General features: G+C 37.0%; 3 protein-coding genes across 3 annotated transcripts; all 3 read right to left on the minus strand.

Annotated features, from left to right (window-relative positions):
- Positions 1 to 2,555: 2,555 nt before the first annotated feature.
- Positions 2,556 to 3,476, minus strand: LOC106001180 (olfactory receptor 4C45-like). Its single transcript, XM_013036310.1, has one exon. The coding sequence runs from the start codon at positions 3,474 to 3,476 to the stop codon at positions 2,556 to 2,558; it is 921 nt and encodes a 306-aa protein (XP_012891764.1).
- A 5,635-nt stretch (positions 3,477 to 9,111) lies between these two features.
- LOC106001175 (olfactory receptor 4C45-like) lies at positions 9,112 to 10,041 on the minus strand. The gene has a single exon (XM_013036306.1). It carries the CDS (start codon positions 10,039 to 10,041, stop codon positions 9,112 to 9,114), a length of 930 nt encoding a protein of 309 aa, XP_012891760.1.
- A 9,445-nt stretch (positions 10,042 to 19,486) lies between these two features.
- On the minus strand, positions 19,487 to 20,407 carry LOC106001179 (olfactory receptor 4C45-like). The gene has a single exon (XM_013036309.1). The coding sequence runs from the start codon at positions 20,405 to 20,407 to the stop codon at positions 19,487 to 19,489; it is 921 nt and encodes a 306-aa protein (XP_012891763.1).
- Between the last annotated feature and the right edge of the window lie 3,916 nt (positions 20,408 to 24,323).

Below are 24,323 nucleotides of genomic sequence, written 5' to 3' on the forward strand. Positions count from 1 at the left end.
CATTTGAGATGAAAATAGCACCAGTTTTGTGCTAGAACACTATCTTAAGGCAAGCATCAACCCAAGTCTGAATTTGCACAGTCAATAGTCTACAGATACAATATAGTTCAACAGATACATCTATTCAACATCAAACAACTATATGTTAATGGGCAAAGAATAATTTGGAAGACCAGAAATTATTAGGGTTAGGGAGAGATGTAGGTTAAAAATAGGAATAGATTGATGTGGGGAGGCTCAGGGAGAGTTAACTGAGTCCTAATCTCAAAGCAGGAAATAGGTTGGGTAGGATGAAAGTAGAGAGGGAGAAAAAAAGAAGAAAGGGAAAGGGAAAAGAAAAGAGACCAGAAAAAATAGAAAAGTCAAAATTAATAAAATTTTATAGATTCGATAACAATCTATTTAGAGAAGAACATGAATATATTGAGAGAAGGGAAAGGATATAAAGGAGATGTGAAAAACTTAAAAATAAAAATGCTTAAAATATTATATAGGTATAAAGAGGTAGTACTGCTCTTAAGGAATTTAAGTCTTAGAGGTTTTGAATTGAGTGATAAATTTGTGGATTAAGTGTGTACACAATTGGGGATAAGGTCTAATAGTCAACTAAGGGTTTATCTGAGGATGTGCATGACAAGAATTAAGTCACATAAAGAAGAACGAAAGAGAGGAGAAGGTGAAAAGGATAAGAAAGGAAGAAAAAAAAGATGAGAAGTTCAGTAGACCTAAACAAAAAACAAAAAGATAATTAAAAAGAGAAAGAAAACAAAAAAAAGAAAGAAAAACGCACACTCACGTATCCCTAAAATAAAAATTATAAGAGGAAAAAAAGCTTCTGGAAAACAATTTTTTTTTTCAAAAAAGGCAAAAATTAAAGATTAAAAAAATTTTAGAAAAGATAATTTTTTTTGTATAAGGTACAAAAAATAAAAAAGAAGAAGAAGAAGAAAAAAAAAGTTCTTTGATTTTATTTTTGGAAGGGGTGGGAAAAATCTCCCTTGTGTCGGTAACCAACCTATTGTTGGAGTCTCTGGTCTGCTTGTGGTCCTGTGGCTTGGTTGGTTTCTTAAGTCAGTTTGTTCGAACAGCCAGAAAAATGCTCTGCTTTACCCAGAATTTGGTGATCCTCCTCCCAGGCTAGTTCATTTGGAGATCTGCTTTGAGTATCACAAAAGAGGGGGATGCAGTGGTGTGGCTAGATTCTGGATAGAGTTGAGGCCTTTCAACAGACAGTAGCTTTTCCCGGGGGCTAGTTTGTGAAAAACTCACAGAGCCCAGCCTGGAGCCATTCTCAGGGTTTCTGTTTACTGATTTTCAATTGTGGCAGTGTTCTCTTTCTCTGTCTGGTTCATCCAAATCTGTCAGTGGGTACAAGAGGAAGACATTTGCAAACCTTTCAAACCTGAGAACATGGAAAGTATGTCAGTGTCCTTCTTGAAGGCATTGCCTACGGGTTGATAGTCCCTTCTTAAATAGTTGCTTCTCCTCTTTTGAATGAAACACCATTCTGGCTATAGTGGTAATTATGAAAGCTATCATGGATATTGATGGTCAGTTTCCATTTGTACTGAGAGAACTACTGAACTTTTTTGTTGGTACCAGTCCTTGGGGTCTACTCTTTGAGCCACACCTCCACTTCTGGCTTTATATTTTGGTAGTTAGCTGGAGATAAGAGTCTCATGGACTTTCTTGCTTGGCTGTATTTGAACTCGAACCCTCAGATTTCAGGCTACTGCATAGCTAGGTGGATAGGTGTGAGCCACTGGCTCTTGGCAACAGTTAAAACTTTGTACTTTATCTTCATTGTGCTTTTCTCACAAAAATATTAAAACTTACATTTTGTGACTGCTCTGGTAAGAATATAGATACAGGTTAGATTTATCTTACATCATTTTCTTTTTGTTAAGCAAAGAAATTGAACATGAAATGGTGACTAAAAATATTCAGGGTTTTGGGAAGTATTCTGGCTGTGTCATGAAGAGTTGGAGGTGCTGTTATTCTATCAATAGAAGAATAGATTAAAAAAGTGTTGTACATTTCCCTTATGCCATATTTAGCCACTAAAAGACGGAATCCAGTCCTCTGCAGTAACATAGCTAGAAGTTGGGTGAGGTCCTGTAAGGTTAAGAAGCCTTGCATAGAAAGACACACACCGCATGTTCTCACTCACATATGAAAATCAAAAATGGATTCCAAACAATTGGATATACAAAGTGCTCACTAAAGTCTGGTAAGGGATAGAAAAAAGAAGAAAATTGAATGCTTAGTGCTAAAGTATAATATCATAGTAAGAAAAGTTCTAGTGCTCTATAGGCCTAAAAATATTGATCATGACAATTACTATACATTTTATAAAGAAGTAGAGTGACACAAAAATATGGTAAATATTGAAGTAGAAGGATATGTTTACAACTTTAATGTTTTCAAATACATGAACAATATGTTATTAATTTGTATTTCAGAAATGTATTATTCTAATTAAAAATTTGTTGCAGACAGGATAATTCAGTTTCCTAATTGTAAACAGTTTTGATAAAAAAGTTTTGATGAAAAGCTTACTTATCATCAATTTTTATTATTGGACCACAGAGCATCTTCATAGCCCTTTTCATTTCCTCATTCCTGAGGGTGTAGATTAAAGGGTTCAACATAGGTGTGACTAGGGTGCAAAACAAAGTCACAGCTTTGTCAGTGGGAAAGGAGACCATGGGCCTGAGATACAGGTAGGAACAAGGTACAAAGAATAAGATGACCACAGTGATGTGAGAGGCACAGGTGGACAGGGCTTTGCGACGCCCCTCAGAACTGTGATTCCTCAGGGAGTACAGGATATTCACATAGGAAGCAAACAGCATCAAAAATGTGATTGAACACTGTGCCCCACTGTTGGCAGCAATCAGAGGCCCCAAAGTGTGAGTGTCAGTGCAGGCCAACTTCAGCAGTGGTATTAAATCACATGCAAAGTGGTCAATGATATTGGGGCCACAGAAAGGCAACTGAGCAATAAACATAACTTGGATCAATCCATGAATAAACCCCAATACTCCAGCTGCCCCCACCAGGAAAGAGCACACAGGGCGGCTCATGATGGTGGTGTAGTGCAGGGGCTTGCAGATGGCCACATAGCGGTCAAAGGCCATGGCAATGAGCAAGATGATCTCTGCTGCAGCAAACACGTGTTCAACAAAGACCTGTGTCATGCAGCCATTGAAAGATATAGTGTGCTTCTCAGATGCCAAGTCCACAATCATTTTGGGAGCAATGGAAGTAGAGAAGAGAGCATCTGTAAGGGATAAGTAGGACAGGAAAAAGTACATGGGACACCCCAGGGCTGGGCTAACAAAGATGGTGATGGAGATGAATGTGTTGCTTGTCAATGTGACCAAATAGGTGATTAAACACACAGCAAACAAGAGCTTCTGGAGTTCTGGATCCTGGGTGAGGCCCAGCAGGATGAATTCTGTCACATTGTTCATGTTTTATGTTAATGTTTCTTGGGTTTTGTGATTATGGTCCAACTAAAAATAAATAGTCCTTCTCAGTGATGTGATGTTGAATTCAATACAATAATACTTTGTCACCTGTTTCCTTCTGTTATCTGGAGCTACACATTTACTCACTTCTGTCATTTTTCAGATAGTTGTAAAGAAGATCTCATTCACATCATTTTATTCCTAGTTCATTTAATGTAATAATTCAGTCTTATAATTTATCCAGGAAAGTTTGTCTCACTTAAGAATATCTACTGTGGCTCACTTCCAAATTCTTGTTTTCTCAAAAACAAATCTTAAAAAAGCTTAATTTCCTTGTTTTGGGATGTCAGCAAATGCCATCAATATTCCTTGTTTTGAATTTTTAATCAATTATGTCTATGTCAAATTATAGTTATGTAAAACTCAGTCTTTATTAAAGTCATTTATTTTCTGATACCAATAGTGAAGTCTTACCAAATCAAGACCAGCTATGCTCTGTGACTCATTTTTCCCTTCTTTCATATGAAAACGCTGCACCCTAGAAATAGGAAGGAATTTCCTCCTTTGTGAATGGTATGACATTGTTATTAAAGTTAACTAAGTACTATTTATTTAATTGTGCTTGATGCCATGCGTGGCTCTATCTAACTTCATTTCCTGTTCCTTTATTTTATCCTTTTGGATTGAGAAGTGAAAATAATATAAAGTTCTATGAATTTTTTATATATTTTTTTATCTGTAAAAATACTGTTACATAAACAAAGTAATGAGTCCATTTCCTTTCAAGCATTGTTACCTCCTCCTTTGTTTTTCCCCTACCATCCCTTCCCTCCTACCTCCACAACTACATTCCCTATGATATTTTTATACCAAGTTTTCTTTGCAGTTGAACTTTGAGCTGCTATAGAATTATGCTTTGGCTTAGATACAAATCTCCACTCAAAATTAACTAATAGAATTAAATGAAACCTTACTCTATCCTGTATAACTTACTGACAAGATATAAATATTAGGAGAAGGCTAATATAAAGATAAAATGTCTTTTCCTTTGGCATCCATCCATTCAGTAGATTAGAAGACAGTTTTAGTTTTAATTGTTTACTGGCCACAATGCTGCCTGTTCAAAAATATGTAATTTTTGAGTGATCCAGTGGTGGATTTTCCAGTGTGAACATATATTGTGGGTATAAGAGCATAATCCATTTTACTCATTCTCTCCTTTCTATCTTTTCACCAATCTCTGCCAAAACACCTGACTCATAACTTTCCAAAGATAATTTTGCAGTACAAGTTTACAAGTTAAGCTGTCATCATCAATACATGTCTTCAAGATCTTTGATTTTCAGGAAATTGTATTTTCTGAATTGTTTCCTTTCTATTTTGTCTCTTAAAAATGATGGCAATTGCTAATCATTAGCTAGTCATTTGTAATAGATTTAATTCACAAATCCTATTATCAGAGTGGAAATCACCATAAGGCAAACTACCGCTTAAGGCTGCTACAAATAGAAATGGATAGAATCAGTATGCTTAATAAGGTATCAATATTTCTTATTAAAATTGTTTTTTTAAAATTATCGTCATTTTAAGGGCATATTATTTGTCCAATTATAGATTATATCTTCTGTTGATACTTACATATTAATATGACCAAATGCATTTTCATAGTAAGAATACTCAGATTAAAACCATATATATAACTCTATAATGGTTTCAAAAAATATAAATGGCCCAAATAAGTTAATATTAGAATTTGTGAAAAAGTTATAGTTTTCCCTTACCTGGGTACAGTTGATTATGGAATACATTGTTTTTAGGTTGAGTGCCATATTTTGGTTTCTTCTCCTTTGGCACAATGTATGGACTCCATGAGATTCAATGTGGGGCACTGGAAACATTATCTCTTTAGATATTTCTCCATTTTGGACAATTTTGCTCTTGCAGCTTTCACTGTCAATCTGAGTTTCCACAGACAATCTATTGTTTCAGGTAGCAAACTGATTGTTCTAGGATTTAAGGAGTACACTTTTCTGTTTTCTTATAAAAGTCTAAGAAAGTCACACACACACCATACATACATACATATATATATCTTTATATATCTCCTTCTATCTTTGAATTATGTTCAATGTAAAGTAAAACATAAGCAAAATAAATCCTTAACTGTCGAATAAAAAAACAATATATTCAAGTATAAAATGAGGAAGTATATGAAATTATCTTTGTTGGTTTCTGTCTCTTAATCATTTTGTCCAAATATTTTTTGTAATGTGTATACAAACATTGTGTAGAGATAGTACTTTTCTCTTTGCTCAAGATCTCCTCCTAATCCACTAAACTGAAGAATAGGGTCTCCAGAATAAATCTTCATCTTTTCCCATAACTCTGTGCCTGTTATTTATGCACAGACTCTTCCTCTGTTGTGATTCTTTATTCCCTGACTCTAGAAAAAGCCTTAAATACACTTTACAGAGTGCAGAATTTGGTGATCCTCTGGCCCCACTAGAGGATTACTTACTAGCTGTACTGAAGTGATTGCCAAGAAAATAGTCAATGTCTTTCACTTTTACTAATTGGTGCACAACAATGCCAGTAGTGATTAGGTCTAGATATGTGGCTGAGATGGGGTTAATGCTGTGCTTTGAGACTAGTTTAGGATTTATATTGGATACTATACTTTTGAAAATTTCTTCATGCTTATAAATATAGTTGAATCTGGCTTACAATATGGTGTAGTTTTAAGTAAATTTTAAAGATCAGTAGCTTTTCTATATGCCAACAATGAGAATAGGAAGACTGAAATCAGGAAGACACCTCAATTTGTATTAGCTTCCAACAATAACTAGTAATGAACTTCAATGAAGATGTGAAGGAACTCTATCATGAAAACTTTAAAAACATGAAAAAGGAAATTAAATCATATTTTATGAAATGGTAAACCCTTCCATGCTCCTGGATTGGAAGGAATGACAATGTGAAAATGGCAATATTGCCTAAAGCTATCTACACATTAAATACAATACCTATCAAAATCCCCCAAACATTCTTCAATGATATGGAACAAATAATCAAAAATTCATATGGAATAATAGAAGACCCTGCATAGCAAAAACAATTTTTAGCAGGAAGAACAGTGTTGGAGGAATATCAATATCAAATGTAAAATTAGAATAATAAATAAAGCTTTCTATTGGCACAAGAATAGGCCTGATGACCAATGGAATAGAATAGAAGATCCACAAATAAACTCACCGGCCTATAGACACCTGATACGGAGTAAAAAACATAGGTTGGAAGAAAGATAGCCTTTTTAACAAATGGTGCTGGCAGAATTGTCTATACATGTGCAGAAAACTGAAGTTAGAACCTTATATATCACCCTGCACCAGAATCAATTCCAAATAGATAGAAGACTTCAGTGTAAGACCACATACCCAAAAATATTACAGAAAAGGATAGGGGAACAACTCGTGTCTGAGTTAAGATCCAGAATCACAACAAAGAAAGTTCGGATAAATGGGATTGCATCAAACCGAAGAGTTTCTGCATGGCAAAGGACATCACTAGCAAGACAAAGAGAAAGCTCACAGAATGGGAGAAAATCTCTACTAGGAATGCATCACACAAAGGCCTCATATTTATATTATACTTAGAGTTCAAAATATTAACTCCCCAATAAAATAAATCCTCATAGAAAAAACAACTCAACTAATAAGAGACACTTAAAGAGAAACTTTTCAGAATAAGTTAGAATGGCCAATGCAAATCAAAACAGCATTGAGATTCTACCTCACCCCAATGGAATTCTATCAAAATGTTTCTATCAGACAGAATGACAATGCCTGATTTGTAAGGAAATGCAAAGATCTAAAAAAATATATTAAGCAAAGTAAGCCAGACTTAAAGAAAAATCATTTCCATAGTTTCCCTCATTTGTAATAATTAGAATGTGCCTATAAATCTACTCGTAATCCCAATGGATAGTAAAACACAAAAAAATCACATTTGGACATGATAAATTAAACAGAACTCTTAACACTCACACACTGAGACCAAAGGAGAATATTCTTCGGAGAGGATCTCAAGGGCTCAATAGCTGTGTGCATATGATCCTATAAAATGATGCTTATTGAAATAAACTCCGAGAAATGGAAACAAGAGGGTTTATTTTGTACTCTTTTCAGTTTTTTTCTTTTTTTCACTGTTTATGATTTGTGTACCATTTTTCTTGTATAAAACCTTATGTGATTTAAGGAGGGGAAGAGGAAAAATAGAAGTGGTGAATGGGATAAAGGGGGAACTAATTCAACTGTGATACTCACTAGATACTATGTTGGAAATTAGCTACATAGTTTGGAGTGTAGGGATGTTGGGAGGGAAAAAATTGAGAGAAAATGAGGGAGGAGATGATATTTTTAAAAGAATTGTACTCATCTGGTTTATGTGATTGTAACCATTTACAATGTTTTTTAAAAAATTATAAAGTATAGAGAATGGATTTATCCCTGAAAATATGACTCACGTAGACAGAATAGCTGTTCTGAAGTGTGGAAATGCCATAACTCAAGATTATGTGTCTGAGTACCCTGAGTGATTGTTACAGTGATGTTATTGACAGCTGAGGAGTTTGTGGAAGAATTCCTAGCTGCCAAAGTTTGAATACTTTAAAAGTCATATGTGATTACTTAGATGACAGATTTTTCTGGTTATTTCAGAGGCATGTATCTTTTTTTCTGTACCACACAATGGAAGAATAATGACAGCTACAACCAAGGACAGTGCAGGATACAGGGCAAAGAACTGAGAAAAGAGAGAGAGCATAGGAAAGGGGGTACCAGGGCCCACTGGCTTCTGAACCCCTAGGTCCCTTTAACAAGCTCATTTATTTAGTTCAGTACAGGAGAGGTGACTACAGGTACCTGCAGAGACTAAGATATCAATGTATTTTGAAGTTGCAACCATCCCCATGAGACATAGTTTGCATACAGTCGACAACTTACTCCCTTCTCTTAGGAAGCAGACGGAAGCAACACACATTCTATCATTAAATTGTCACTTCCAACTTATCTCCAATAGTTTAAACTGTTAGTGCCAACCTCTGTCTAGCCTAGACTGTTTGATCTTTCCAGGGTTCAGCTCTCAGCCTTCTGAGTGCCCTTGAGATGCCCTTATAATCTCTTCACCCTATCCCAGTCTCTCAGCTCGGCTCCAGAGTTCCCTACGACTTCATATGATTAAACACATGGTCTACATGCCATTAGTCTGTGGTTGATAAATAATTATATTTATTATGCCAACAGTTTGGGGCAGAAAGGATCACTATTTGAATTTTAATCGATAAAAAGGGAGAATGAGTTTCTAGAAAACATCCCAACAGGGACTGGGAAGGTGGCTCAGTGGTAGAGTGCTTGCCTTGCATGCATGAAGCCCTGGGTTTGTTTCCTCAGCACCACATAAGCAGAAAAAGCCAGAAGTGGTGCTGTTGCTTAAGTTGTAGAGAGCTAGCCTTGAGCTGAAATGCTGAGGGACACCACCTAGTCCTAGAGTTCAGGCCCCATGACCGACAGAAAAAAAAATAAAACAAAAGCAAAACAAAACAAAAACAAAACAAAAATTTCTGCAGTTCCAAATTCAGAAATCATGAGATTTTCAGCTCATCAGCTTTCATTATTTGACTCCAGAGCTTCTTCATAGCTCTTTGCATTTCCTCATTCCTGAGGGTGTAGATTAAAGGGTTCAACATAGGTGTGACTAGAGTGTAAAACACAGCCACAGCTTTGTCAATGGGGAAGGAGACCATGGGCCTGAGGTACAGGTAGGAACAAGGTACAAAGAATAAGATGACCACAGTGATGTGGGAGGCACAGGTGGACAGGGCTTTGCGACGCCCCTCAGAACTGTGATTCCTCAGGGAGTACAGGATGTTCACATAGGAAGCAAACAGCATCAAAAATGTGATTGAACACTGTGCCCCACTGTTGGCAGCAATCAGAGGCCCCAAAGTGTGAGTGTCAGTGCAGGCCAACTTCAGCAGTGGTATTAAATCACACGTAAAGTGGTCAATGACATTGGGCCCACAGAAGGGCAACTTAGCAATAAACATAACTTGGATCAATCCATGAATAAACCCCAATACTCCAGCTGCCCCCACTAGGAAAGAGCACACAGGCCGGCTCATGATGGTGGCGTAGTGCAAGGGTTTGCAGATGGCCACATAGCGGTCAAAGGCCATGGCAATGAGCAAGCTGATCTCTGTTGCAGCAAACAGATGTTCAGCAAAGAGCTGTGTCATGCAGCCATTGTAGGATATGGTGCTCTTCTCTGATGCTAAGTTCACGATCATTTGGGGAGCAATGGACGTGGAGTAAAGAGCATCCATAAGGGACAAGTATGACAGGAAAAAGTACATGGGGCATCCCAGGGCTGGGCTGACGAAGATGGTGACTGAGATGAATGTGTTGCCTGCCATTGTGACCAAATAGATGATAAAACACACAGCAAACAAGAGCTTCTGGAGTTCAGGATCTTGGGTGAGGCCCAGCAGGATGAATTCTGTCACATTGTTCATTGTTTGTATTAATATTTCTTGGTTTGTGTGAGTATGGTCCACCTAAAAACAAATTGTCGTTCTCAGTGATGTGAAGTGGAAGTCAATACAAAAATACATTGTTGCCTGTTTTGTTCTATCTGTAAAATCGGTGGAGCTACAGTTCCTCATATGTGTTATTTTACATATCACATAAAAGAAGAACACTTAACTGAATCAGGAAGCCTACTTTCTATTCATTTCAATCAATACCGTATTTATCTTACAATTAACACAGTGAATCAATGTGTCATTAGGCTTATGGCCTAAAGGCACATTCCAAACATTCTGTCTTCTAAGAATTTAGATTTGGCTTAATTCCATTTTGTGTAGCAGTAGCAAACATCATGAATATAAATTACTGTTAAGTTATAATAATAACTGTGTCCAATTATAGGTATATAAACAATATTCTTTATTGCACCCAATTATTTATCTAAAATCAAGGGTTCAAGTTTTGCTGCTTTAAAGTGGCTTTGTTATGTGATTTATACTTTATCTCACAGGAAAACCAAAGTTTGTAGAAATAGAGCTTCAGTTGGAGTTCCTTCCTTTCCCAGAAACTCTTGTTATTAAAAGTTACTGGTTGGGCTGGGAAGGTGGCTCAGTGGTAGAGTGCTTGCCTTGCATTCATGAAGCCCTGGGTTCGCTTCCTCAGCACCACATAAGCAGACAAAGCCAGAAGTGGTGCTGTGGCTCACGTGGTAGAGTGCTAGCCTTGAGCTGAGTTGCTGAGGGACAGCGCCCAGGCCCAGAGTTCAGGCTCCACCATGGACAAAAAAAAATGTTACTTGTTACAACCTTTTAAGCCCTCCATGTTGTGTCTGGCTCAACATGGGCCTGTATTTCATGCTCCTTCCTTCATACTTTTGGAGGTTGGTATTAAATGATAGGAAGTTCCTGTATGTGGTCACAGTGTTTCATAAATAAATTATCCTTGCAGTTGAACTTCAATCAGCTATAGGGTTCTACCCAGGATTATTTAAGTAACTGTAGTCTTATTTACCATAGTTAAGATATGGAACCAACTCAAATGCACCTCAGTAGATGAATGGATCAAGAAACATGATATATATATATATATGTGTGTGTGTCTATGTATCTATATATATGTATCTATATATATGTATCTATATGTATACCTATATTGGAATTCTATGCTTCCATCAGAAAGAATGACACTGCCCCATTTGTAAGGAAATGGAAAGAGTTGAAAAACACCATATTAAGTGATGTAAGCCAGACCCAAAGAAACATAGGACTCATGGTTTCCCTTATTTGTAATTATTAGTGTATATCTACGATAAGCCTAGCAGGTGGGTAGAATAGCTCAATAGCTATGTACATATGACCATATAAGATAATGCTAAGTGAAATGAACTTCAAGACAAGAGGTTTTTTTCCTTTGTTGTTGTTGTTGTTTTTAATGTACTATGTGACTTCTTTTCTCTTTTGTGTTTTTGTTCCTGTGGTTTATCCCATGTTGTCACTGTATTAGATTTTGGTAAGGTGAACCAACAGAGATACTCACAAGACATGTTGGAAATGAGCTGTAAAACTTGGAGGGGGGGGACTATGGTGGGAGAGAAACTGGGAGAAAAATAAGGGAGGGCGTAACAAGTTCGACAAGAAATATACTCACTACCTTAGGTATGTAACTTTAACCCCCTCTGTCCATCACTTTGATGATCAAATTTTTAAAAAGCAAAGAAAGAGATACATATCTGCAGTCACATTTTACACATTTTACCTTAGGTACTCTGACATTCCTGTTGACAAGATATATCTATGTTGAGGAAAGCTAGGATAACACAACTTTCCCCTGTGGAAAGTTCCCCTTACTCATTTGAGTAAGATGAGTTTTTAGATTTTATTGATACAGGTTTATCTATTGAATAAAGTAAGACATGTACTTTTTGACTCATCTAAATGTGGACTTTCAGTAGTGAGGCGTATTTGTAATAGCCAACCGCATGAGCTACATTATTTATTCTCTGCCCTTCTCCCTTTTGTAAGATCTGCTATAAAAAAGCTCATAATTTGCCCAAGACAATTTCTGGGCACAGAAGTCAGTATTATGAACTCACAACATTATTAAAAGGAAAAATATGTTGACATTTTGGGAAACATTGTCTGAGTTATTTGTTTTCTGTTTTTGACTTCAGTGAATGATCTTTGTGTCTAGTCATTCTTAGTGAATTGAATTCACAAAAGGTAAGTTCAGAGTGGTAGCCTGGAAATCATAGAAAGACAACAACAATGACAACTCACCACCACCAATAAAACAATCCAAACTCCAAACTTCATGGCATTACCAACAAAAATGTGTAGAATCAGTGTGCATAGTGAATATAAATAGTAACCACAATGTGTAAAAAGTATCAGATCTTTCTAAGAGCATGTGACTTGAATTAGATGGTGTATTTTCTATGGATATTTTCATGTTATCGTACTCAAATTCATTTTCAGAGCAGTAAAGACAAATTTTTAAATCAAACTACAAATGTTGCTTCAGACAAATAGTTGCATAAAATAATCATAACATTTTGGTCAAAGATGTAGTTTTTACTGACCTGGGTGCAGATGATGATGGAATTCTCTGTTTTCAGCAAGAGAGCTGTCATTTATATCTTGCCCTCTGAACAATCTGTACTAGATGAACTCCAGGAGTTGAAAGCTGAGCATACTGGAATTATTTTCTCTCTAGGCAATTTTACAACTTTGGGGGATGGTGAGGGATAGAGGGTAAGGGATGGGAAAGGGAAACAAAGGAGGAGGCAACAATGCTTGAAATGAAATTTCGTCATTATCTTGCCCAAGTAATTGTTACCCCTCTGTATGATATTATCACAATAAAAAATAAAAAAATAAAATAAAATTGTGGGGAAAATGATTGACAGTGATGGAAGGGGTGATGTTTATCACTAGAAATTATGCTTCTAACATGAATTATAGAATTAAAACCTGTTGGAATAACTACTTAATAATAAAAAATGATTGGAAAAGTAAAAAAAAAGCAAAAATAGTGGGACTAGTGCCGTTATCCAAATGAGAACCTTTCAAATATGGAAATCAAATAAATCAAAATGATCAAGCTTGGTTTTACAGGCACTTTGGTTATTTTTTTGTCTTGTAAATAATGCACTATGTGGAGACATAATATGTTTCACTCATCACCCAAGATCTTGTGTCTACCCTATTTTCTTAGAGACAGACCAACCTCAAAAGTAGTCTCTCAAACAAATCTTCCTCCTGTTGTTCTCTGGCTCTACTCTGTAATTTACTCACAGATCATCCTTTTTTGTGATTCTTTCTTTACTGACTCTAGAGCAGCAGTTAAATACACAAACAGAAGATAGATTTGGTCATGGTTTGGCCTTTAAATCACCTGGAGGATTAGTAATTGGCTGTTGCTAAAGTCTTTGTGTAGACAACACTCAATGTGTTTAATCTTTTCCCCAGGTGGTTCTAACAAACATGATTAATGTTCCATTTTAGAAACGTTGTTAGAATCAAGTTAAAGTTGGCTTTAGCTGTAGTTTAGGATAAGATTTGAGTAATATAATTTTGTGTTTTTTATTTTTTTGGTACTGGGGATCGAACCCAGGACGTTGCACTTGCTAGGCAAGCGCTTTGCCACTGAGCTACATCCCAGCCCTTGAGTAATATAATTTTGAAAACTTCTTGAGAAAGTTTTTCTCTTCCATTTGGACATTGTTGTTCCTGGTGTAGGATATGGTGTGGTTTTAAGCTAAGGTCAAAGTTAGATAATGGATTTCTCTCTGAAAACTTGGCTTATTTAAACAGCTGTTGCTTTGAGGACTGGAAATGCCAGTATTCTGATTATGCTTTGAGTTTGGAGAATGTTTTATTATTGATAACTGAAGAGATTTAGGTGGGAGGATTCCAGCTCCCAAGATTGGATGGTATCAAAGTCAAGTCAACTTCTTTCCAATATAGAGTATCTACCCTATAAGGGTCTTGGATCCTTTGTGTTTTCTCCACCAAATAAAGCATTTTGAGGCAGGAAGGGTGGGAACAGAGGCAAAGTAAACTGAATGCAAGAGTAAGGTGCTAGGGAAAGTGAAAAAATGAAAAGCCTCCTAGTGGGGTTGCTATAGGCCTCCAGCTAGGAGTGCAAGCTGCCATATGCAGTTCTGTCTACTGCTCCCTCAGCAAGGAGGAAGAGAGTGTAGATTTCTCAGTGCAAGAGAGCCCGGAAATAAGTCGACTGTGGAGTGTCTCTTACATCCCCTTTGGATGAGTGTCAGCTATTCTACATCTTGTTCATGTACCCCAAGTGCAGGGGAACTTTTCCCTGCACAGGTCTGTTCGGTGTCATTGAGGGCATTATTATGAGCAGGGCTTACCTTGGTTTTCCAGTCTTCCAAAGGAGAGGGGCTGCAGTCTCTGAATTTTTTAGTTCCCAGGGTCTTCTGCAAGAGGAAGGGGTGTTATGACCATGGGGCTCCTGCCTCTCCCACATCTGCCTATTCTTTTCCTGATGGCTAACCTCTCAACGATTCAGATGGCATGTTTTCATGGTTAATTCAGCGGAAACTCCATAGAGAGTGATGATACTTAGACTTAGGTACCAAACTTTCCAATACTTGCTATTGAGAAAAACATATTCAGGCAGATTGTCATGAATTAATGTGCTCAGATTTTGAGAACTGAGCAGTGTAGACAGGAGACTTGACTCTTATGTCTTTAAGTTTTTTATTTTTGGATGCAACTTCTAAAGGAATCTCCTTTTCTGTCCTTTCCTTTCGTTCCCTTCCCTCCCTTCCTTCCTTCCTTCCTTCCTTCTTATTTCCTCCTAAATCAAAATTCTCCTGAAAACAAAATTGACACAATTAGTAAGACCAAGACCCCCAAAATAAAGAAAAGCTTTCATTTTATTCCCAATAGTCATCAGATTTTCATGTTTGTTTGCCAGTAATCCTATCCATACCCCTTTTGTTCCTTGTTCTATTCTTTCTTTTTTATTGTGAAAATACTGTACAGAGGGGTTACAATTACATGAGTGAGATTTGAGGACATTTCTTATGAAGCATTGTTGACCCTCCTTTCTTTCTCTTTCCCATCCCTTCCCATCTCCCCTCCCCACCAATTCTCCCCCTAGGCCTAAGTTGTAAAGTTCATTTTTTGACTGAATGACTTGTACATCTCATTTTTCTAATGGTCCACCTGTATCTCTTTTTAAATGATTTGTTTTTTAACTTCCCCTCCACAAATTATACCAACATCAAATACAGTGAAAACAGGGGTTATACCGAGGGGGAGGGACATACAAAGCAACAAAGAAATCATCTTATAAGCATGTTAGAAACAATTGCAAGAAAGAAAAAAACATTGGAATCCTTTTCTTGGGGTTCATCTCGCTTAACATCAACTCATCTGACCTTTTCTGCTTGTCTCAGACATATCATTAGTCTATATTAATGGTATTAAAACATAGATTGTGTGTCATATTTTTGTGTGGCTATGAAGTACTTTGATCACACTCACCCTTCCATTCGATCTCTGCTGATTTTTCTTTCTATTCCTTGTTTACTTTCATGTCCTCAAAATGTAGTTTCCGTGTAGGAGAGAAAATGTCGTTTTTGTCTTTATGAGTCTGGCTTATTTCACTACATGGTCAGTTTCCCATTTTTGAATGTTTTCTTCTCTTTTTTTTTCAATGTTTTATACCTTTTGTTCATAATCTTTAGTTAAGTGTATGTCTAGTTTCTTTAGTTCTTTGAGTCTTCTGAGTGGAATTGTTTTCCATATTTCTCTCTGTGCGCATGCATTCTTGGTATATTATTGCTTTTTGTACATTGAGCTTGTACACTAGTACTCTCCTAAAGGTGCTTATGTAATGTGTTTGTTGGTGGTGTCTTTCAGGTATTTGATTATATCATCTATGAAGGGTTAAAGTAACTCCATTTTTGAGGCAGTGACCATTTGTTGCTTGTTTATCTCAGCTAGCAGAGCAACATGTAATGGTAATGTAAACACCTTGTAGTTTCAGCCCTGCAAATCTTTAGCTCAGGGCTGTCCTCCTAGGCTCTGCTGTGTGAATGTGTAGGACGAGCCCTGAGCTGCAGCCCGTCTAAATAAAACCTTGCTTTTGCATTTTGGAAGTCTGATTCTTGGTGTTCTATTTGGTGGGCGTCCTGTGATGTCAACACTACATATTAGTGGGGGCTCATCCGGGATACCCCAAGACTCCCGGGACCTCAGACTCCGAAGGTAAGAAAACAGCACTGTCAGTTCATCTGTGTTAATTGGTCTTGTCCTGTGGTTTGCCTGTTTGTTTTACTTTCGTTTTTCTTTGTGAGGACAGCTGCTCTGATTCATATTGTGCAAAAGGTTGTTGAAGCGGATGAGCTTGCACAACAACCCTGGAGGAACTGGGAGACATTCCAGATCCTCTTGTGAGGGGGAGTCCTTGGAACCCTGCGGTGAGAATGGTGGGGTGGGGGTCCTTGGAACCCCGCCGTGAGAATTGTGGGGGCGTGGGTCGGTTAGCTGTTGGGCCGGAACTGATCAAGATGTCCTCCTAACAGGGACCCAACTCACCCACTGTGGGTCTGCTCCTTCTGCTTCCCTGTTACAGGAGTCAGCAGACCAATTTGGGAGATACCCACTTTGTAAGCTTTTTTTTAACTCTCAGGCCTGTGTGTAACTGGAAACCATGGGCAACACTCCATCTAGCCCCCTAGACTTACAAAAAGAACCTAAGAAAGAGGAAAGGAAATTGTATAACCTGATTTTTCAGGGAGATAACTTGGAAGAAGAAATGTTTCCTTCCCCATACTCCCCTTCCCAGGTTTCTTCTGCAGAGCCTGAGAATGATCAAGAGGAGGAGGGAGCTATAGAACCTGCAGCTGAGCCCTCGGCACCTGTCCCTAAAGTTTCTGAGGGGCCAGCTAAACCATCTTAATGACACTGTGGGATTAACCCCTCTTCTAATACAGCTGTTTTTCCCTTTCGCGCCATAGGTTGCATGTATGTGGATGGTCAACAGCAATTCCAATATTGGCCATTTTCTAACAGTGGTCTATACCATTGGCACAACCAAAATGTCCCCTTCTCTGAGAAACCCCAGGATTTAATTCATTTGTTTGAAACTATTCTCTTTACTCAGCAGCCCACTTGGGATGATTGTAGTGAGCTTTTGCAGGTCCTTTTAACCACCAAAGCGAGAGACCATATCTGAGAGGTGGCCTAGAATCATATCCCTGGCCCCAAAGGAGAAAGTGGTTCATGTGTTCATTCTTGCTTTTAGAGTGAATGGTTTCATTTTTCCCTGCTTAGTACAATGTTGGCTACTCTCTTGTCATGAATAGCCATTATTTTATGGAGATATATCCCTGCACTCCTAGTTTCTTCTTTTGTAATTACAGTTAAACTTATTGACATTTTTTTCCTATTGCTGCCAGCTCTGGGGTAGAACTCAGGGCCCTAGCACTGTCCCTGAACATTATTGCTCAAGACTGGTGCTGTCCATATTGAGCCACAGCTCTATTTCTCGCTTTTGAGTCATTTATTGGAAATAAGAATCTTATGGACATTCCTGCCACGTTGGCTTTGAACCTCAATCATCAGATCTCAGCTTCATGAGTAGCTAGGATTATAGGTGTGAGCCACTAGCTCACCTGGCCTTAATGACATTTGAAGCCCAGAAAAGCCTTGGTGATAAACTCATGCTTTGTTTCCATGGTCAGGACATAGTCCCTCAAGGCATCCTTGCTGGGATAACAACTCATCATTTGGCTTCTCTTACTCATAACAGGATTTCAATTATTCTATATCTTTAAGAGGCCCAGTCCTTCTGTGATCATGGTCCATCCCCAGCATCCCAGACCCATTGAGGTGATCACTGAGGCTTACTTGGTGTTCACTTAATTTTTATTGATTTTTTTTGCACGAACACATCATTTCAATTTCAAAAATGTCATTATTTCATTTAGTGCATCTTCCTTTCTGTGGATGAAGTGTCAGGACTGATCAATCAGTTAGCTCATGACTATAGTCGTAATTTTTACTAGAGACAAGGCCCGTTGGGTTTCTGTTTGACCTACACCCTTCTATTTGTTTTCCCATTCCTTTGTAGATAATGATATATTGCAAGCATCCATCGACATGAAAGTTTTAAAGCATTCCCTTTTGTGAAAATGTTGTGGCAATGCTCTCTTTCTCTGTCTGGTTTGTCCAAATCTGTCAGTGGGTACACGAGGAAGACATTTGCAAACCTTTCAAACCTGAGAACATGGAAAGTATGTCAGTGTCCTTCTTGAAGGCATTGCCTACGGGTTGATAGTCCCTTCTTAAATAGTTGCTTTTCCTCTTTTGAATGAAACACCATTCTGGCTATAGTGGTGATTATGAAAGCTATCATGGATCTTGATGGTCAGTTTCCATTTGTACTGGGAGAACTATTGAACTTTTTTTGTTGGTACCAGTCCTTGGGGTCTGCTCTTTGAGCCACAGCTCCATTTCTGGCTTTATATTTTGGTAGTTAACTGGAGATAAGAGTCTCATGGACTTTCTTGCTTGGCTGGATTTGAACTCCAACCCTCAGATTTCATTCTTCTGCATAGCTAGGTGGATAGGTGTGAGCCACTGGCTCCTGGCAACTGTTAAAACTTTGTACTTTATCTTCATTGTGCTTTTCTTACAAAAATATTTAAACTTACATTTTGTGACTGCTTTGGTAAGAATATAGATACAGGTTAGATTTATCTTACATCATTTTCTTTTTGTTAAGGAAAGAAATTAAACAAGAGATGGTGACTAAAAATATTCAGGGTCTGTGGAAGTATTCTGGCTGTGTCATGTAGAGTTGGAGGTGCTGTTATTTTATCTAAAAATTAATGTGTCGATCGATAGAAGAATAGATTTAAAAAGTGTTGTACATTTCCCTTATGCCATATTTAGCCACTAAAAATGGACTCCAGTCCTCTGCAGTAACATAGCTAGAAGTTGGGTGAAGTCCTGTAAGGTTAAGAAGCCTTGCATAGAAAGACACACACCGCATGTTCTCACTCACATATGAAAATCGAAAATGGATTCCACACAATTGGAAATACAAAGTGTTCAACTAGAGTCTGGTAAGGGATAGATAAAAGAAGAAAATTGAATGCTTAGTGCTAAAGTATAATATCATAGTAATAAAAGTTCTAGTGCTCTATAGACCTAAAAATATTGATCATGACAATTACTATACATTTTATAAAGAATAGAGTGACACAAATATGTGGTAAATATTGAAGTTGAAGTATATGTTCACAACTTTAATGTTTTCAAACACATGAAAAATATGTTATTAATTTATATTCCAGAAATGTATTATTCTAATTAAAAAATTTGTTGCAGACAGGATAATTCAGTTTCCTAATTGTAAACAGTTTTGATAAAAAAAGTTTTGATGAAAAGCTTACTTATCATCAATTTTTATTATTGGACCCCAAAGCTTCTTCATAGCCCTTTTCATTTCCTCATTCCTGAGGGTGTAGATTAAAGGGTTCAACATAGGTGTGACTAGGGTGCAAAACAAAGTCACAGCTTTGTCAGTGGGAAAGGAGACCATGGGCCTTAGGTACAGATAGGAACAAGGTACAAAGAATAAGATGACCACAGTGATGTGAGAGGCACAGGTGGACAGGGCTTTGCGACGCCCCTCAGAACTGTGATTCCTCAGGGAGTACAGGATGTTCACATAGGAAGCCAGCAGCATCAAAAATGTGATTGAACACTGTGCCCCACTGTTGGCAGAGATCAGAGGTCCCAAAGCGTGAGTGTCGGTGCAGGCCAACTTCAGCAGTGGTATTACATCACACATGAAATGGTCAATGATATTTGGGCCACAGAAGGGCAACTCAGCAATGAACATAACCTGTATCAATCCATGAATAACCCCCAATACTCCAGCTGCCCCCACTAGGAAAGAGCACACAGGGCGGCTCATGATGGTGGTGTAGTGCAGGGGCTTGCAGATGGCCACATAGCGGTCAAAGGCCATGGCAATGAGCAAGATGATCTCTGCTGCAGCAAACACGTGTTCAATAAAGACCTGTGCCATGCAGCCATTGAAAGATATGGTACGCTTCTCACATGCCAAGTCCACAATCATTTTGGGAGCAATGGATGTAGAGAAGAGAGCATCTGTAAGGGATAAGTATGACAGGAAAAAGTACATGGGGCACCCCAGGGCTGGGCTGACAAAGATGGTGATGGAGATGAATGTGTTGCTTGTCAATGTGACCAAATAGGTGATTAAACACACAGCAAACAAGAGCTTCTGGAGTTCTGGATCCTGGGTGAGGCCCAGCAGGATGAATTCAGTCACATTGTTCATGGTTTGTATTAATGTTTCTTGGGTTGTGTGATTATGGTCCACCTAAAAATAAATAGTCCTTCTCAGTGATGTGATGTTGAATTCAGTACAATAATACTTTTTCACCTATTTCCTTCTGTTATCTGGAGCTACACATTTACTCACTTCTGTCATTTTTCAGATAGTTGTAAAGAAGATCTCATGCACATTATTTTATTCCTAGTTCCTTTAATGTAATACTAATAATTCAGTCTTATAATTTGTCCAGGAAAGTATATTTCTCTTAAGAATATCTACTGTGGCTCACTTCCAAACTCTCTTGTTTGCTCTAACACAAATCTTAAAAAAGCTTAATTTCCTTGTTTTGGGACGTCAGCAAATGTCATCAATATTCCTTGTTTTGAATTTATAATCAACTATGTCTATGTCAAATTATAGTTATGTAAAACTCAGTCTTTATTAAAGTCATTTGTTTTCTGATACCAATAGTGAAGTCTTACCAAATCAAGACCAGCTGTGCTCTGTGACTCATTTTTCCCTTCTTCCATATGAAAATGCCGCACCCTAGAAATAGGGCTGCAGAGGGAATTTCCTCCTTTGTGAATTGTATGACATTGTTATTAAAATTAACTAAGTACTATTTATTTATTTGTGCTTGATGCCATGCCTGGTTTTATGTAACTTCATTTCCTGTTCCTTTATTTTATCCTTTTGGATTGAGAAGTGAAAATACTACAAAGTTCTATGAATTTTTATATATTTTTTATCTGTAAAAATACTGTTACATAAACAAGGTAATGAGTCCATTTCCTTTCAAGCATTGTTACCTCCTCCTTTGTTTTTCCCCTACCATCCCTTCCCTCATACCTCCACAACATTCCCTATGATATTTTTATACCAAATTTTCTTTGCAGTTGAAATTTAAGCAGCTATAGAATTATGCTTTGGCTTAGATACAAATCTCCACTCAAAGTTAACTAACTGACAAGATATTAATATTAGGAGAAGGCTAAGATAAAATGTCTTTTCCTTTGGCATCCATCCATTCAGTAGATTAGAAGACAGTTTTAGTTTTAATTGTTTACTGGCCACAATGCTGCCTGTTCAAAAATATGTAATTTTTGAGTGATCCAGTGGTGGATTTTCCAGAGTGAACATATATTGTGGGTTTAAGAGCATAATCCATTTTACTCATTCTCTCCTTTTTATCTTTTCCAATCTCTGCCAAAACACCTGGCACATAACTTCCCAAAGATAATTTTGCAGTACAAGTTTACATGTTAAGCATTCATCATTAATACATGTCTGCAAGATCTTTGATTTTCAGGAAATTGTATTTTCTGAATTGTTTCCTTTCTATTTTGTCACTTAAATATGATGGCAATTGCTAATCATTTGCTAGTCATTTGTAATAGATTTAATTAAAAAATCCTATTATCAGATTGAAAGCATGGAAATCACCACAAGGCAACCTACCTTTTAAGGCTGTTACAAATAGAAATGGATAGAATCAGTATGCTTAATAAGGTATCAATATTTCTTATTAAAAATTTCTTTTTAGTTATCAAGTCATTTTAACAGCATGTGATTTGTCTAATTACAGATAATGTCTTCCGTTGATACTTATATATTAGTATGACCAAATGCATTTTCATAGTAAGAATAGTCAGACTGAAGCCATAATATACATGTCCCAAATAAGTTAATATTAGAATTTGTGAAAAATGTTTAGTTTTCCCTTACCTGGGTAGAGTTGATTATGGAATCCTTTGTTTTTAGATTGAGTGCCATATTTTGGTTTCTTCTACTTTGGCCCAGTATATGGACTCCATGAGATTCAATGTGGGACAATGGAAACATTATCTCTTTAGATATTTCTCCATTTTGGACACTTTTGCTCTTGTAGCTTTCACTGTCAATCTGGGTTTCCACAGACAATCTATTGTTTCAGGTAACAAACTGATTGTTCTAGGATTTATGTAGTACACTTTTCTGTTTTCTTATGAAAGTCTAAGAAAGTCACACACACATTTTACATATATATATATATATATATATATCTCCTGCTATCTTTGAATTATGTTCAATGTAAAGTAAAACATAAGCAAAATAAATCCTTAACTGTCGAATAAAAAAACAATATATTCAAGTATAAAATGAGGAAGTATATGAAATTAATTTTGTTGGTTTCTGTCTCTTAATCATTTTGTCCAAATATTTTTTGTAATGTGTATACAAACATTGTGTAGAGATAGTACTTTTCTCTTTGCTCAAGATCTCCTCCTAATCCACTAAACTGAAGAATAGTGTCTCCAAAATAAATCTTCATCTTGTCCCATAACTCTGTGCCTGTCATTTATGCACAGACTTCCTCTGTTGTGATTCTTTATTCCCTGACTCTAGAAAAAGCCTTAAATACATTTTACAGAGTGCAGAATTTGGTCATCCTTTGGGCCCACTAGAGGATTACTTACTAGCTGTACTGAAGTGATTGCCAAGAAAATAGTCAATGTCTTTCACTTTTCCTAATTGGTGCACAACAATGCCAGTAGTGATTAGGTGTAGATCTATGGCTGAGATGGGGTTTTTGCTGTGCTTTGGGTCTAGTTTAGGATTTATATTGGATACTATACTTTTGAAAATTTCTTCATGCTTATAAATATAGTTGAATCTGGCTTAAGATATGGTGTAGTTTTAAGTAAATTTTAAAGATCAGTAGCTTTTCTATATGCCAACAATGAGAATAGGAAGACTGAAATCAGGAAGGCAACTCAATTTGTATTAGCTTCCAACAATAACTAGTAATGAACTTCAATGAAGATGTGAAGGAACTCTATCATGAAAACTTTAAAAACATGAAAAAGGAAATTAAATCAGATTTTATGAAATGTTAAACCCTTCCATGCTCCTGGATTGGAAGGTAAAATATTGTGAAAATATCAATATTGCCTAAAGCTGTCTACACTTTAAATGCAATACCTATCAAAATTCCCCAAACATTCTTCAATGATATGGAACAAATAATCAAAAATTCATATGGAATAATAGAAGACCCTTTATAGCAAAAACAATTTTTAGCAGGAAGAACAGTGTTGGAGGAATATCAATATCAAACGTGAAATTTAATTAGAAAGCCCTAGTAATAAATACAGCACAAGAATAGCCCTGATGAGCAATGGAATAGAATAGAAGATACACAAATGAACCCACAGACCTATAGATACCTGATAGTTGACAAAGGTGTAAAAAACATAGTTTTGAAGCAAGATAGCCTTGAAGAAATTATGCTGGCAGAACTGGCTATACATGTGCAGAAAACTGAAGTTAGATCCTTTTATCCAAACGTACTAAAAACCTCAGTGGTAGACCACCTACCCTGAAAATATTACAGATAAGGATAGGGGAAAACTGGGCACAGGTTGAAACTCCCTGAGTCAAGATATGAATCACAACAAATCAAAGAAAGGTTGCATAAACGGGATTGCATCAGACTGAAGAGTTTCTGCATGGCCAAGGACATCACTAGCAAGACAAAGAGAAAGCCCACACAATGGGAGAAAATCTTTACTAGCTATGCATCACACAAGGGCCTCATATTTAAAATATACTTAGAGTTCAAAATATTAAGTCCCCAACAAAACAAATTCTCATAGAAAAAACAACTCAGCTAATAAGAGACACTTAACGAGAGACTTTTCAAAAGAAGAATGTCCAATGCAAATCAAAACAGCATTGAGATTCTATCTCACCCCATTTATAATGGCCATTATCAAGAAAAATATAACAGATGCAGGTGGAGATGTGGCCAAAAGGGACTGCTACTACACTGTTGGTGGGAATATAAGCTGGTTCAACCACTCTGAAAAACAGTATGGAAGTTCCTCAAAAGACTAAAGATAGAGCTTCCCTATGACCCAACAATCCCACTCCTGCTGTT

Source organism: Dipodomys ordii, unplaced genomic scaffold (genome assembly GCF_000151885.1).
Source record: "Dipodomys ordii isolate 6190 unplaced genomic scaffold, Dord_2.0 Scaffold270, whole genome shotgun sequence".
Classification (NCBI taxonomy): Eukaryota; Metazoa; Chordata; class Mammalia; order Rodentia; family Heteromyidae; genus Dipodomys; species Dipodomys ordii.